This window comes from Fonticula alba, assembly GCF_000388065.1.
Source record: "Fonticula alba strain ATCC 38817 unplaced genomic scaffold supercont2.1, whole genome shotgun sequence".
NCBI classification, from domain to species: domain Eukaryota; order Rotosphaerida; family Fonticulaceae; genus Fonticula; species Fonticula alba.
In genome coordinates, this window is record NW_009242971.1 from 1,939,371 (window position 1) to 1,952,533 (window position 13,163).

General features: G+C 68.0%; 4 protein-coding genes across 5 annotated transcripts in view; 3 read left to right on the forward strand and 1 right to left on the reverse strand.

The window, feature by feature from the left end:
* The window catches only part of H696_00428, a 7,364-nt gene extending 3,725 nt beyond the window's left edge, over positions 1–3,639 (forward strand). The window contains exons 2-10 of one of the 2 annotated variants that reach the window (XM_009494279.1): positions 16–344; positions 485–565; positions 807–925; positions 1,084–1,367; positions 1,581–1,853; positions 2,000–2,044; positions 2,164–2,340; positions 2,533–2,652; positions 2,758–3,639. In XM_009494279.1, coding sequence (XP_009492554.1) covers positions 16–344; positions 485–565; positions 807–925; positions 1,084–1,367; positions 1,581–1,853; positions 2,000–2,044; positions 2,164–2,340; positions 2,533–2,652; positions 2,758–3,585 — 2,256 coding nt within the window. In that variant the 3' untranslated portion in view covers positions 3,586–3,639. The remainder of the gene's footprint in view (positions 1–15; positions 345–484; positions 566–806; positions 926–1,083; positions 1,368–1,580; positions 1,854–1,999; positions 2,045–2,163; positions 2,341–2,532; positions 2,653–2,757) is intronic. The other variant, XM_009494280.1, reaches the window with a different exon arrangement.
* Positions 3,640–4,599: 960 nt separating this feature from the next.
* Positions 4,600–6,635, forward strand: H696_00429 (hypothetical protein; the record flags this gene model as incomplete). Its single annotated transcript, XM_009494281.1, has 4 exons — positions 4,600–4,736; positions 4,899–5,644; positions 5,956–6,021; positions 6,181–6,635. The coding sequence occupies 4 exons, from the start codon at positions 4,600–4,602 to the stop codon at positions 6,633–6,635; spliced, it is 1,404 nt and encodes a 467-aa protein (XP_009492556.1).
* H696_00430 (hypothetical protein) lies at positions 6,449–12,260 on the reverse strand. Its single transcript, XM_009494282.1, has 5 exons — positions 11,905–12,260; positions 10,997–11,755; positions 10,391–10,759; positions 9,764–10,198; positions 6,449–9,490 (listed from the first exon to the last, which is right to left on the reverse strand). The coding sequence occupies exons 1-5, from the start codon at positions 12,118–12,120 to the stop codon at positions 6,749–6,751; spliced, it is 4,521 nt and encodes a 1,506-aa protein (XP_009492557.1). The 5' UTR covers positions 12,121–12,260; the 3' UTR covers positions 6,449–6,748.
* A 689-nt stretch (positions 12,261–12,949) lies between these two features.
* H696_00431 overlaps positions 12,950–13,163 on the forward strand; it is a 2,795-nt gene continuing 2,581 nt past the window's right edge. Inside the window, exon 1 of the mRNA XM_009494283.1 lies at positions 12,950–13,078. Coding sequence (XP_009492558.1) covers positions 13,003–13,078 — 76 coding nt within the window. The 5' untranslated portion in view covers positions 12,950–13,002. The remainder of the gene's footprint in view (positions 13,079–13,163) is intronic.

The window sequence follows — 13,163 nt, forward strand, 5'->3', positions numbered from 1 at the left end:
CCCCGCCTCGGACAGCAGATGACCCCGCCGCCTCCGCCGCCCGCGTCGGCCAAGAAGCGCGCTCTGCTCTACTCCGTCCCCACGGTCCCCACGCATGATGAGGAGCCCGATGCTGGGCTGTCCGATTCCGAGGACCGGCACCAGCCGCTCGGGGTCTCGCTCAATGCCGACCCGGCCATTCCGGTGGACGCTGGCGATGAGGCCTCCCCGGCCTCCGACACCCTCATGGACATGTACCTGCGCCACCAGAGCACCGCGCCGGTGAAGCACCCGCACGCGTATGCGCTGGACATGTGGGAGGGCCGGGTGAGCCGCACCGAGATCGGTCTCTTCCTCGGCCGGGCGTACGTTCCGCCCCCCCCTCTATGCCTCCTCCCCTGCGTGTCTCGGCGATTGTGTAACACCCTTCGGTCGTGCTTTCCTCTTTCTTGTCGCCCCTCCTCTGCTCTCTCTCTCTCTCTCTCCTCCCTCTTCCTCCTCACAGGAAGGACTATAATTCGCTGGTGCTGCTGCACTACACGGAGTTCTTCGACTTCTCGTCGCTCTCGCTGGACCAGGCCCTCCGGTACGTGAACATGCTCACTCATCCTCTGGCCTGGTCTTGCTCTTTCCTTTTTCCCTTTTGCCAGTCCTCCTGGAACTTCGTCCCGGCCTCCGGGTATAGCTCCTCTCACTCTCTCGCTCTCTCGCTCGCTCTCTCTCCCTCTCTCCCTCTCTCGCTCGCTCTCTCTCCCTCTCTCCCTCTCTCTCCCTCTCTCCCTCTCTCTTGCTTCTCCTCTAACATTCGCAATCATCGCTGGGCACAGTCTTTTCCTCAGCAAATTCCGCCTGGCCGGAGAGTCGCAAGAGATCGACCGTGTCATGGCCGCATTCTCATACCAGTATTTCAAGCAGGCCGGAAAGGCCCAGGGTTGGCAGTCTTCCGGTACGCGCAGCCACTCCCTTTGTTCCTTCTTTCGTCCTCCTTTTTTTCCCCTCCCTTCCGACCCATCCTCGCTCACCTCGTCTTCTTTGCTGACCGTGTATGTTGCTCCTCCCTCTCCCCTTCTCCGCTCTTTCCCTCCCCCCTGAAAACAATGCTAGACACCGTGCACACTGTGGTCAGCTCACTGCTGCTGTTGAATACCGATCTGCACAACAAGATTGTCGACAAGAAGATGACCAGTCGGCAGTTTGTCGACAACACCCTGGTGGCCCTGCGTCTGTCATCGACTCCCACGCAGAAGGCCGGCGTGGCCGGGCTGGCAGCCCTGTCCCGGATGCCCGACCGCCGGTCACAGAAGTCCACCGATGACCTCCTTTCGCGGCCCATCACCGACGAGGAGAAGTCCCAGGGCATCCAGGGCGTCACGGGGTCCATGCTGAAGGTGCGTTACCCACGAGTCGCCGGCCATCCCCCTGCCCTCGACCATTCGCCATGTGCCTATGCTGGGTTGGCCGACCGCCCTGTGCGCCCCCACGCCTTGTCGCGCCTCCTCACCGCTGTCCACTCTCTTCCTCTACCCTGTCCCCTTCGGTCCTCCCCTCCCTCCCCCCATCACCCGCCCCCGGCTCCCTCCGCACGTATTGGCTGTCTGCAGGAGCTCTACAAGTCCATTAAGAGCAATCAGATCAAGGTGGTTAGCGACTCGCCGCCCCCGTCGTCCCCCTCGTCGGCGCAGTCGACCCTGAGCAAGAAGTCCGGCGCGGCGGCCGCCGGGGCCGCTGTCCCTGACGATCGGTCATCCATCCACTCGACGCAAAGCCGGCGCGGAGGCACCAGCAAGCGCATGAGTCTCTTCTCGGCTTTCAGTGCCCCGACGCCGGAGGAGGAGGACCCGGCCGCTCCGCCGCGGGTGCTCCTATCGCGCAAGGTGCGTGGCCCCTGCTTCTCTTCGGTGTCCCTGTGGCCTGCTTGGCTCGACTGACTCTTCCCCTGCCCGCCTTTGTGCTCCATCTTCCTCCCTCTTTTTTCCCCTCTGTCTTTCTCTCTCTCTCTCTCTCTCTCTCCCTTTTTCAGTCTACCATCCGCAAGGCCCTGGAGAACATTTCTGAAGTCCCGATCGTGCGTTGGCCCTCCCTCCCCCCGTCCCCATACGACGCGCGACATGTCCCGTGACTGCCCTCCTTTTCGTCCCCTCTGACACCACGCTCGGCCATGCACATGCGGTCCTCGTCCCGTAGTACTCCGATCCGCCCATCATCGAGGGGCTGCTCTTGATGAAGCCCGTCCTCTCGGGCCCGGGGGTCCGCGCGGCCAACCGCCAATGGCGCACGGTCTTTGTTCGCGTCATCGGTTTTGTGGTATACATCTTCCGCGCCCATGGGATCACCATCCAGGAAAACAACTCCGGCGATCTGGTACGCCCACGCCCACGCCCACGCACACGCACACGCACACGCACACGCACACGCACACGCACACGCACACGCACACGCACACGCACACGCACACGCACTTCATGCAGACAAATGCACACAGTGCAGTGGTCGCTCGCATTGGTCTCCAGCACACTGACCCTGCTGTTGCTGCCTCGCCCCCGGCGCCTACAGAGCTCGCGCCTCTTCACCGAGATGCTCACCCTTCACAGCTTGAGCCGGCCCATCAAGTACAAGACCTATGAGCACATCTTCGAGTTTGCCACTGCCGATGGCCAGGTGCACTACTTCGATGTGCGTGCCCGGCTCTCCTCCCCTCCCCAGGCTCCTCCCCTTTGCCTTCCTCCCGGACGCTGACCGTGCTTCTTCCCCCCATCCGGCCTATCCACACTCCGGCAGACCGCCGATCGGCACTCCCTCACCATGTGGGTCCTCTGCCTGAACCGCATGGCGGCCCAGTACTCGGCACAGCCACTCCCGCCGCCGGTGGGGTCGGAAGCCGGCCAGTACCATCCGCCGCTTTTGCCGATGACCCTGTCGCCGCATGCCAAGCGCCGGCCGGACCAGGTCAAGTACCTGGCCACCATCTGCAGTGGAGCGCGCGGGCACTTGCGCCGGGCCGAGGACCAGTGGCGTACCCTGGTCAAGGAGGCCGGCGGGGACATCCCGGTGTCCAGCGCGCCGGAGGCTCTGCTGTTGCCGAGTCCCCGGGCTCTCGGCGTTTCGGCCATCTACCCGGCCCCCGCGTCGGGGTCGGACCCGGCTCCGGGCGTGGCCGCGGGCCCCTATTCGCCGGGGAGCTCGCCGGCGGCCGGCGGCTCGGCCAAGCCCGAGCGTGGGAGCGCCGAGTCCGGCCTCCTTGAAGCCCCAACGGCCCTGTTCCCCCCGATGGCCAATGGCAGCGCCGAGCCGCTGCGATTCCACTACGACCACCAGTCGCTGGATGTCGATGGCGATCCACTTTTCACGATGGAGCACGCGTTCACCGGCCTGCCGCCCAAAGTGCAGGAGGCCATCGACCCGCGTGTGTTCCGCCATCATCAGGCCCGGTGGCTGGATCGGCGCCGCGAGTCCGACAAGTACTTCATCTACCTGGAGTCCTTGACCGCCCCGCTGCGCGTGACGGCCCAGCTGGCCAGCGGCGCGGGCTCCCCCGCGGCTGGCAACTCCTCGCCGGCGGTGTCCAGCCCCTCGGCCACGGATTCCCTGTCGTCGGTCGGCAACTAGCATGTCACGTTTCCCGTTGCCATCCCTCGCCCTCCCTTCCTCTCTCTCTCTCTCTCTCTCTCTCTCTCTTCCGCCTTCTCTCCGTCCTTCGCGCACGGCCACCATTGGTTCGGCATTTGTTCTCGTGCGCCGTGCATATGCCGCCTTCGGGGCTGTTGCTGCTGCTGCTGCTGCTGCTGCTGCTGCTGCTCGAAAAGATGCATTCGGAGCGGAGACAGGCGAGCGGCGCCCTGGTGTTCCTTGCGTGCATGCACAGCCGTTCCTCTTGCGCGCCCCCTTCTGCTCGATCATCCTCCCTGGGGTGTCCCGGAGGGGGGGCTATTCCTTGAGAATCAATACACAGCCACTTCTTGTACAGCGCCACACACACACACACACGCACGCACACTGCTAGAGCGCCTGCCCCGTGCCTTTCTCGACAGCATCCCCGCAGGATGCCGTCGCCTGAAGAGGCCCTGGCCCCACCACGAACACACATTGCGAGCGAGGAGCCGGAACAAGGGCCAGGGAGGACGCGGGAGAGCCGTGCATGTTATGAGCACCGGCAGTCGCGATTGTCTCCGATCAGTGCCAACTCACTGCCCACTTCGGGGGCGGGGGGGGGACCGGGCCATTGCAGGCCCGGGCGACTGTGTGCCCCGCTCGCGGGGCACCATTATTGGAGGGGCTCGTGGGCAAGCGCCGCCAGCGCATGTGCCCGTCGGCCTGCCGGATCGCCACTTTTCGGAAGGTCACACCCGGTTCCTGAACCCGACGGCAGACCCACACCCGCGCCTCCCCCCCCCCCAATCTCCCTGTTCCGCTTCCTTCTAAGATTCACCTCTGCCGATTGGGCTGGCACGACAGCAGCGGCGGCGACGGCAGCAGCAGCAGCAGCAGCAGCAGCAGCAGCAGCAACACCACCAGACCACCACCAGACCACCACCACACCACCACCACACCACCACCACACCACCACCACACCACCACCAGACCACCACCACACCACCACCAGACCAGGCAAGCCAGTGAAGCATGTCCCCCCCGCCGCCGGCCGCCCCTGCCGGGACACTGGCTCCGCGGGTCGTCATTGACGCCGCCTACTTGGCCGAGCATGTCACCCCAAATCTGGGCGACCGTTTGGCCATTCAGCCCCTGAGCGTCAAGTCCGGGTGTGTCTCGTTCTCTCTGGTACTCCAGGTGCTCGGGCCTGCTTCTGACCCTCCTTCCGCCTTCCTTACCCCCCCCCCCTCTCGAATTTCCGTTGCCGACTGGCCGCTGTCCCCTTCCGACCGGCCGGAGTGGCGCAGGATCCCCCTTGATGCGCTGATCAGCCACGCAACCAAGGTGGCACAGGACCGCATGCGGGATGCCCCCGGCTCGGGATCGATCCACCCCAAGCGCCTGGCCGCGGCGCTGGTGCCGGCCGTGGATGAGTACTTCCGAACAGTGGCCGGGATTTGCCTGGCCGCCGGGTGTGGGTGCCTGCTGCCTGCCAGCGCGCGTCGAGACGTCCTGCCTGGGGGGCCCGGCGGTGCCTCCCCCCGACGGGGCCCCCAAACACCGGGACCCGGTGTCCCGGGAGGTGGGGTCCCGTCGGACTGGGGGCCGGGTACGCCCGGCACGCCGGCCAGCTGGTGGGCCGGCGTCGAACTGCCAGACTCGACCCCCGGCACGCCGAGCTTCAGGAGCGCCCGGAGCCCCAGCCCCGACCTGATGTCTCTCGGCGGAGACTCATGCTCGGCGGTTGTCGGCGCCCGTTGGCTCTTCACCCAGCTGGGGATGCACCTGCAGGTGGCGCCGGGGCGCCTGCACCGGGTTCTCTTCTCGGCCTGGCGTTCGAGCACCGGCGCCGCTCGGCATGCCCTGTCCGAGGCCAAGGCCACGGCAGCTGCCCTCTCCGATGAGCAAGTCCTGCTGCTGGCCTGCCAGGCTCTCTGGCGCATCAGCCAATACTGTGCCAGCTTGGTGGACCAGTCGCTGAATCTCCCGCGCTTGGAGTTCCTCCGCCTGCGGGTGGGCGAGAGCTATGAATTTTTTCTCCGGCAGCAGCTTGCCGCTCTGGGCATCCCCTTCATTGGTGCGTACTCCGCTGGTCGTGCCATTCTTCTCCCCCTTGCTGTCTCTCTCTCTCTCCCCCCTCTCTCTCTTTATCTTTGCAGCTCTATGCCGCCCAGACTCTTTCGTATATCCTCGTCCACCTGTCCGCGCATGTGCGCTTGCAGATCCTGACATATATCTATTTATTGCTTTTTTTGCATATACACACACACACTCACCCACTTACACACACACACACACACACACACACACACACACACACACACACACACACACACACACACACACACACACACACACACACACACACACATGCGCATACTGGATCAGATGAGTTTCGCATGCGCGACCTTGGCTACCCCAAGACCCCGGACATACGCCTCTCGGTGCCGATCAGTGCGCATATGCTTCTCCTCCTTCCTCCCCGTCGATTGTGCCTGCCCCTGGTCACCAGCATGCACTTCCCTCGGGAACTTACCTCCCCCTCTCCCTCGGCATGCCACTTGCGGTGAACCTCCTGCTCGCCCCCCCCCCGCGCGCGCCCCATTTGCCCAGTGGTCGGCCCTTGCACCGTCAACTGGATCGAGTCAAAAGCCATCTTCGGCTCGCAGGATGCCCACAACCGCATCATGGCCGAGCAACTCCGGCCCTATCTCTCGCGCTTTGGCCCGGGAATGGTCATCTATTGGAAGGGAGTGGCCGACGACGTCCTCGCAGGAGGGCCCCTCGGCCCACCGCCTGCCTCGAAACCCCCGGCCCCGGAACTCCAGCTGCAAGAGCAAGTACAGCAGCAGCCGCAGCAGCCGCAGCCACAACAACAGCAGCAGCAGCAGCAGCAGCAGCACCAACAACATCCAGCCGGGGCCGGCCTCTCGGCTGCCCTGGACGCCGGCCTCACACATTGCTACTACGACCTGGAGAGCATCCTGGTGCTGGATTACTTCCCGCGGGAGTTTGTCCGGTGCCTCATGCCGGCCCGACACGAGAGCGACCCCCCCGTCACAATATAGACCACATGGAGCCACAGCCAACCATCTATTGCAGTGGGTGGGGATGGCGGCCGGGAGGCGAGCCAGTCGAGTACAAGTGGGAATCAAGCGCGACGGGGCCCGGATAAAAAGCCTCACCGGCCGCCCGGCGGAGCCGGCGGCTGACCCGAGTGGTGGTTGTGATGGTGCTGCAGAGGCGTCTCCAGCTGGCGGAAGATCCCCCCACGAGGGGGCGGCGGTGAGGAAAGGGCGATCACCGCTTGGATCATGCGCGGGGGAACAAACCCCGGCGACGCGGGGTGGCTCGGGGGCGAGAGGTCCGGGTCATCGGCAGGCCCGCCACCGCCGCCGCCGCCGCCGCCGCTGTTGTGGGCTGCCAGCAGGGCATCCAGCTGCTGGGCCGAGGGGGACCGTACGGGCCGGCCGGCCCCGGAGCCCGGGGCCCCGGGCACCAGCCCCGGCGGGCTGCCCAGCCGATGCAAAGGCACCCCCCCGGTGAAGGGCGAGTGCGCCAGGCCAACAATGTTCCCGGCGGGTGAACTGAAGGCCGACACCGAGCCGGAGGACATCCCGGAGGAGGGCGCCGGCGAGGTGGGACCACCGCCCGGGCCCGCCGGGCCGCCATCATACCCCGACGTCGAGCCGCCGCGCTCGCCGCCGTGGCTGGCTGCCTCGCCGGCGGGTCCGGCCCCGCGGCCGGACTGCGGCGACCCCGGGGCCGGGGGATAGGCCAAGCCCGGCCGGCCGGCCGATGGGTGATGCATGCCCCCGGCGCTGGGCCCGGAGCCAGGACTGCCACCGGCCCCGGGGCTGCCGCCAGCCAGCTGGTAGCCCGGCGCATCAGGCGGGAAGATGCCGGAGGCCCCGGCGGCGGCCGCTGCCATGGCTGCGGCGGAGGCCCGCCGCGCGTGGCCCCCCCGCCCGGCTCCCGCCGTGACCAGGGTCGGCTGCGTGGAGGATGCATAGAAGGCGTAAATGGTCCGCGAGAGATCGTCATCGGCGGCTCCCCCGGCCCCGGCCAGCGAGCCGGGCGGAGTGCCAGCCCCGCCGAGCGAGCCGCCGGCCCCGGTGGCCCCGGCCGCCACGGCCGCAGCCTGGGCCACAGCCACGGCCACGGCCGGGCCGGCCGCCGGGGTGGCCGGCCGACCGGCCGACCCGGCCCCGGAAGCCCCGGCCCCCGAGGTGCCGGGCCCGGCTGCTCCGGAGACCCCGGCCCCGCTGGCCACCGTGGACCCGGCGGCCGCCGCACTGGCCGCCAGCATGGATGTCGCGCTGGCGGAGGGGGAAAACTCCGGGTGTCCCCAGGTGAGCTGCTCAAACCCCGGAGCCGGGACCGCAGTCACACCGGCCATCAGGCTCTGCAGGGCAATCTGGAAGCGCGGCCAGGTGGCCGCCTGCTCGGCCTCGAAGAAGGGATCCGCCTCCGGCTCGTCGGTATCGCCAAAGGTATTGTCAGCCTCCATCTCGATGATTGGCAGGTACAGCTGCAGCAGGGCCAGCTGGGCCGCCGAGTGGGCCGCCGACAGGGCCAACCGCGCGGGGCTCGTTTCGCCGGCCAGCGCCGCCAGCGGCAAGAAGGAATTCGACGCCGACTGGAGACGCTGCATGCCGGAAAAGTGCAGGGGCGCCAGGATGTGCCCGCAGCGGCTGGGCTTGTGGATGACCGTCAGCTGGTCCAACGACCGGCGGGAGAAGAGCACACCCGTGTGATCGTAGAGGATCAACTGCTGGGCCCCCAGACGCGAGACATTCAGCTCGGCCCCCGGGGAGTCGCCAGCCCCCGGGGCCGGGGAGGCGGCCGCCAGCTCGGCCACCGGGCGCATGGTCAGGCGGATGCCCGCATGGGCACAGACAGCCGAGCCGGAAGCCGGCGCCGGCCAGTGTGCGGCCCCCGGATCGGGGCCCGGCTCGGCGTCGGGATCACCCGCATCAGGACCAGGACCCACAAGCCCGGCACACTCGGAGCATGCGCCGGCTTCCGGGTCGAAGGGCGCCGACCAGGCGATCGGCAGCGGGGATGTCCACAGGGAGGCCGGCGCGCCAGACAGAGCCTCCACAGCCCGGACCGGGTCCAGGCCCTTCTGGAGACGCTGTCGCAGCGAGGCCGCCGGGCCGGCTTCCTCGGCACCTGCCCCCTCGACCGGTGCCTGCTCCGGCCCTGCTTCCGCCTCGGCCTCGGCCTCGGCCTCGGCCTCGGCCTCATCCAGGCCGGGTGCTCGGTCGAAGTGGGGGAGGAAAAACTCGTCATCCGAGTCCACGGTCTCCGAGTAGAGCCCATCGTCCGAGGAGAAGCCCCCGAACTCCTCCCAGTCCAGCAGGGTGGCCAGGACCTCGGCGTCGGCCGGCTGCTCGGCCTCCAGCCGCACCCGACTGAGAGGGTGCGCCGATGCCCGCTGATCCGGCAGGCAGGCATACCGGTGGTGCTCGCGCGAGCGCTCCATCAGCTGGTGAAAGGCCGCCTGCGCGCCGAACCGGAAGCGAATCTCCTGGGCCGCGTGCGTCCAGGCATCGGCTCGACTGGGGACCGGGCACACCAGGGCCGGGCTCAGCGGCGGCGACCCGGGCAGGCGGATGGCATTGGCCGGGGTGACCAGGTGCTCAGCATACAGCCCCAGGTGTCGGTTGTAGTGCAGGACATTCAGGTCCGACATGTAGAAGGAGGTGTCCTGTGCAAAAAGGTGATTCTGCAGCAGCGACGGGATCCCGTGGAGGCCGCCCAGAGGCGCCGGGGCTGGGGTCGGCATGGCAGCCGGCCCCGGCCCTCGGTCCGCCCCACGCGAGGCCACAATCGATTTGAGCGAGTGGAACTGGTCCACGCTGAAGGCCCGGCTCAGGCTGGCTGCCAGGTCGGGCAGCTGCTCTTGCGCGATGGCGCGCTGCATTTCCGCGTGAGAGGGCGGGAGGGCGAAGAGAAGAGAAGGATAGATAGATGGGAAGGAAGAGAGAGAGAGAGAGAGAGGCGGAGAGAGGCGGAGAGAGGCGGAGAGAGGCGGAGAGAGACGGAGAGAGACGGAGAGAGGCGGAGAGAGGCGGAGAGATCCAAGTCAGCAGGGAGATCAAACGAGGAGCTGCGGTATCCCGCGGAAGGAGGGACAAAAAAGGAGGCAGCACAATGGCCGGCAGGAACTGGGGCATGGCAGGACACGCACCACATAGTTCAGGCTGTCCGGCTCGTAAACCGACGCCGGCTGCAGGATAACCGCCAGAGCCAGGAGGCGATCCGGTGCCAGGGCTTGACTGCGCCGATCGCCCGGATTCACATCCACCACCAGCCAGTAAATCCCGGCGTAGGCTCCAGCCGCCGGGGTGGCCGGTGGGCAAAGGTACAGATACTCCGGGTTGAGGATGCGCAGGGGCGGCCGGTCGGCCGGGTAGCGTGACAGCTGGGCATTCGGGCTGAAGACCGACGGCCGGAAGCCGGACGGGGTGGTCACGGCCGGTGGAGACGCATAGAAGTCCTTCTCCGAAGTGGGCGCCCCGGCCATCGCCTCGGACGACGGGTACAGGCCAAGCTGCATGCGATCCTGTGCATCGAGGAAGACAAACTGCAGATCCTCGAACAGGGGCGCTCGAGGCCCGGAATGCTGGCAGGGGAAGGAGGAGGGCAGATAGGGACAGCGAGAAAGGATGGGAGTCAGCGGGGGGGAGGGGGGGGGGGGGAAGGCACAATGGCAAGAGAGGGCACAGTGTTGAGAGAGGGCACTGTGGCAAAAGGAGGCGGATGGCACTTGAACAGGGGGCCAAGGGGGAAGGAGGGGGGGGGGGGGGAAACGCACCGAGTCAGAGGCCGCCAGCGCGGCCCCCTGCGGAATTAGATGCGACAGGAGGCTGGTCAGGGAGGGGGTCATCCGGCCGGATAGGAGCTGTCCTGGGGAGTAGCGATGCGAGGCGGCAAAGACACCGGCCCCGGGGGAAGTAGACGCCGCAAGCGCCACATCCGGCGAAAGAGACGTCGCCATCGGGCAGTTGGCCTGGCCCTGCTGGCCGTACAGCCGCGGAAGCAGGGAGGCCGGGTCGTCTGGCCGGAAGCCCGGCGGATTGGTCGGCGTACGCTCCACCAAAAAGAGCGCCGCCGAGAGGTTCCCCCGCTCAGAGAGGATTGTCTCGATCAGGGAGTTCGACCGAAGAAGAACGCCCGGGGGGATCTGCACAAGAAGGAAGGAGTGGACCGCATATTGGAGGGGGGGGGGGAGAGAGAGGGGGGGGGGTCAGCCGAAGGGCGGCACTGGCAGTGGTGGTGATGGCGGCGGCGGCGGCGGCGGCGGCGGCGGCGGCGGCGGCGGCGCGGAGGGACCCGGGAAAAGAGCAGCCCCGTGGCAATGGACCCCGTGTGGGGTACCGCAGCCGGCGGGGCGGCAGGGAGGATGGATCCAGGAGCGCACCGTGTCTGGCGAAACCTTGATGGTGGCACCGTCGCCGAGGACCGGGAACACCGAGCCCGATAGGGTCTGGAGGATGGGCACAGCCGTGGTGCTGAGGGTCCGACGAAGGGCATCCCGGAAGGCCTCATTGGAGGTGGGCCACTTGTCGCGCTTGCGCGAATGGTACTTGGTCACGATATCCAGCTCCTCGGCCGAGAGGGGCGGACTGGAGGAGGAGGAGGAGGAGATATCGGCCTCGGGGAGGGCGGCCGCTCCGCCGGCGGAGGCGGCCTCCTCCGGCTGCCGATCAAACTCATCGAAGAGCCCCTCCACGCGCAGGCCACACAGCCGGCGCAGGTGGTTCAGCGGCCCGACCGCAAAGCGCAGAGCCGTCAAGATCCGGTGAAGCTCCGTGCGCAGGGTGGCGGCCACCGACTCGATCGGCGCACCATGGTGCTGGCCCACCAGCACCGCCACCAGCTGCGTGTCCAGGACCGGCTCCATCTCGGCCTCGGCGTGCACGGTCGGCGGGGCCGGCGGCCCGAGCAGCTGCTGCAAGCAAATCTGCCGCCCGACGTCCGTCTGCTTGGCCGGGCCCCGGGGCGGGGTGGCCTGCTCGCGATCCAGGAAGGCCGTGTCAAAGTCCCCGAGCTTGCGCATCACCACACAGTCACTGCTCATGGCCATGTGATCCAGATTGGAGCTGGCCAGGAAGTAGCCCACCGCGTCGAGGCCGCTCACCAGGCCGGCCAGCAGGAGCTGATCCTGGTTGGTGAGGTACTGCGAAAGGGGGGGGGGGGGGGAGAGAGACAGGGAGGTCAGAGTGGCGCCGAGGGCTTGCATGGAGGGAGGGAGGCCCGAGGGAGAGGTAGCGAGAGGGGGGGGGGAGAGAGAGGCGGGCGGAAGGCCGCGCGCGTGAAGGGGCTCACCTCGTTCGGCCAGGCGAAGATGATCTGCTGCTCGAACACCTGCGCCGGAGTGAGACGGTCGTTGGCCGCCGGCACCGGGTCGAAGATGACCAACAGCCGCCGGCCGTCCGGCACCAGACTGGACCAGGGGCCGCCGGGGCCGCTCGGCCCGGGGAGGGCCGTCAGCGCGGCCTCCGCATCCAGAGCCAGCGAGGGGGTCTTGACCGCCTGCTCCATGGCGGGGGGAGGAGGGCCTGGTGCGGCTGGTGCGGCTGGTGCGGCTGCGCCAGAGGGAGAGGAGGCGCGAGAAAGCCGGAGGGGGGAGGGGGGGGGCAAGCGAAGGGCAAGTGAGGGGAGGGAGGAGATGGCAGGGGGGGGGGGGGCGACAGGGCAGGAAGGGGAAGATAGTGCGACAGGGCTGGTGAGGGGTGCTCGCGCCTGAGCACCCCCCAGGCGCAGCCATGCCGGGTCCGAAAAAGCGCCGGGCGCGGGGGCGAGAGCCCTGCCCCCGGCCCCCGGCCTCTGGCCCCGCAGAAACAAACAATAACATGCTGCCCCCCCCCTTCCCACCCTCCCCGTTCGGGTCATTTTCCGTTAGAGACCCGAGTCGCCAGGAAACAGCCAGCGGCACATGAGGCCGACAACCGCGCCCCGGCAAAAGGCACTCCGAGGCCAGCGCGCATCATCGGCTGGCGGCTCGCCGACCCCCGCGGCCTCTGTCGAACGTCTTTCCCTCCTTGGTGGCCCCGAATGCACGGAGCGCAGTGGCCCTGCACCCAGGGCCGGCCGCGAAGGACGGCGGCCGGGCCCCCCAACCCCACCCTGTCCGCTGGGACCCGCGCATTCATTGGCACCATACCGAGAAGCCCGTGATCGGCCCAAGTCAGCCGAGTGATCGGCGCTTGCGCGTGCGCCCAACGCGGTGGCCACCCCCCGGCGGCCCGGAGGGTCCGGCTTTTAAAGGGACCCCGCGATGGCCGGGGGCTTCGCCGCCTCTCCCCCAGGCGGGTGCAGATCCTCCCTCCCCCCACAATACCCCTCTCGTTGCTTTCCGCGTCCCGCCGTCGCCGCTGCCGCCGCCGCCGCTGCCCCACCTTCGCGCACGCGCGCCGCGCCAGGATGACATCCCACCCCCCGCATCCTCCCTACTGGGAGCCCCTTTGCCAGTTTGTCCGAGCCCGCGGAGGAGCCGCCTGTGCGTGAGACCGCGATCCCGGATCGGCACACATGTCGGCCCGCGAGCCACCGGCGCCCCCCGCCGGCCGACTACCCGGTCGCCC

Excerpts from the sequence above, each read along its gene's own strand:
- H696_00430 (XM_009494282.1), bottom strand. The coding sequence starts at position 12,120 with ATGGAGCAGGCGGTCAAGACCCCCTCGCTGGCTCTGGATGCGGAGGCC. Across the intron at positions 11,756-11,904 it reads TCTTCGCCTGGCCGAACGAG|TACCTCACCAACCAGGATCA; the intron begins GTGAGCCCCTTC and ends CCCCTTTCGCAG. Across the intron at positions 10,199-10,390 it reads CGCTGGCGGCCTCTGACTCG|CATTCCGGGCCTCGAGCGCC; the intron begins GTGCGTTTCCCC and ends TTCCCCTGCCAG.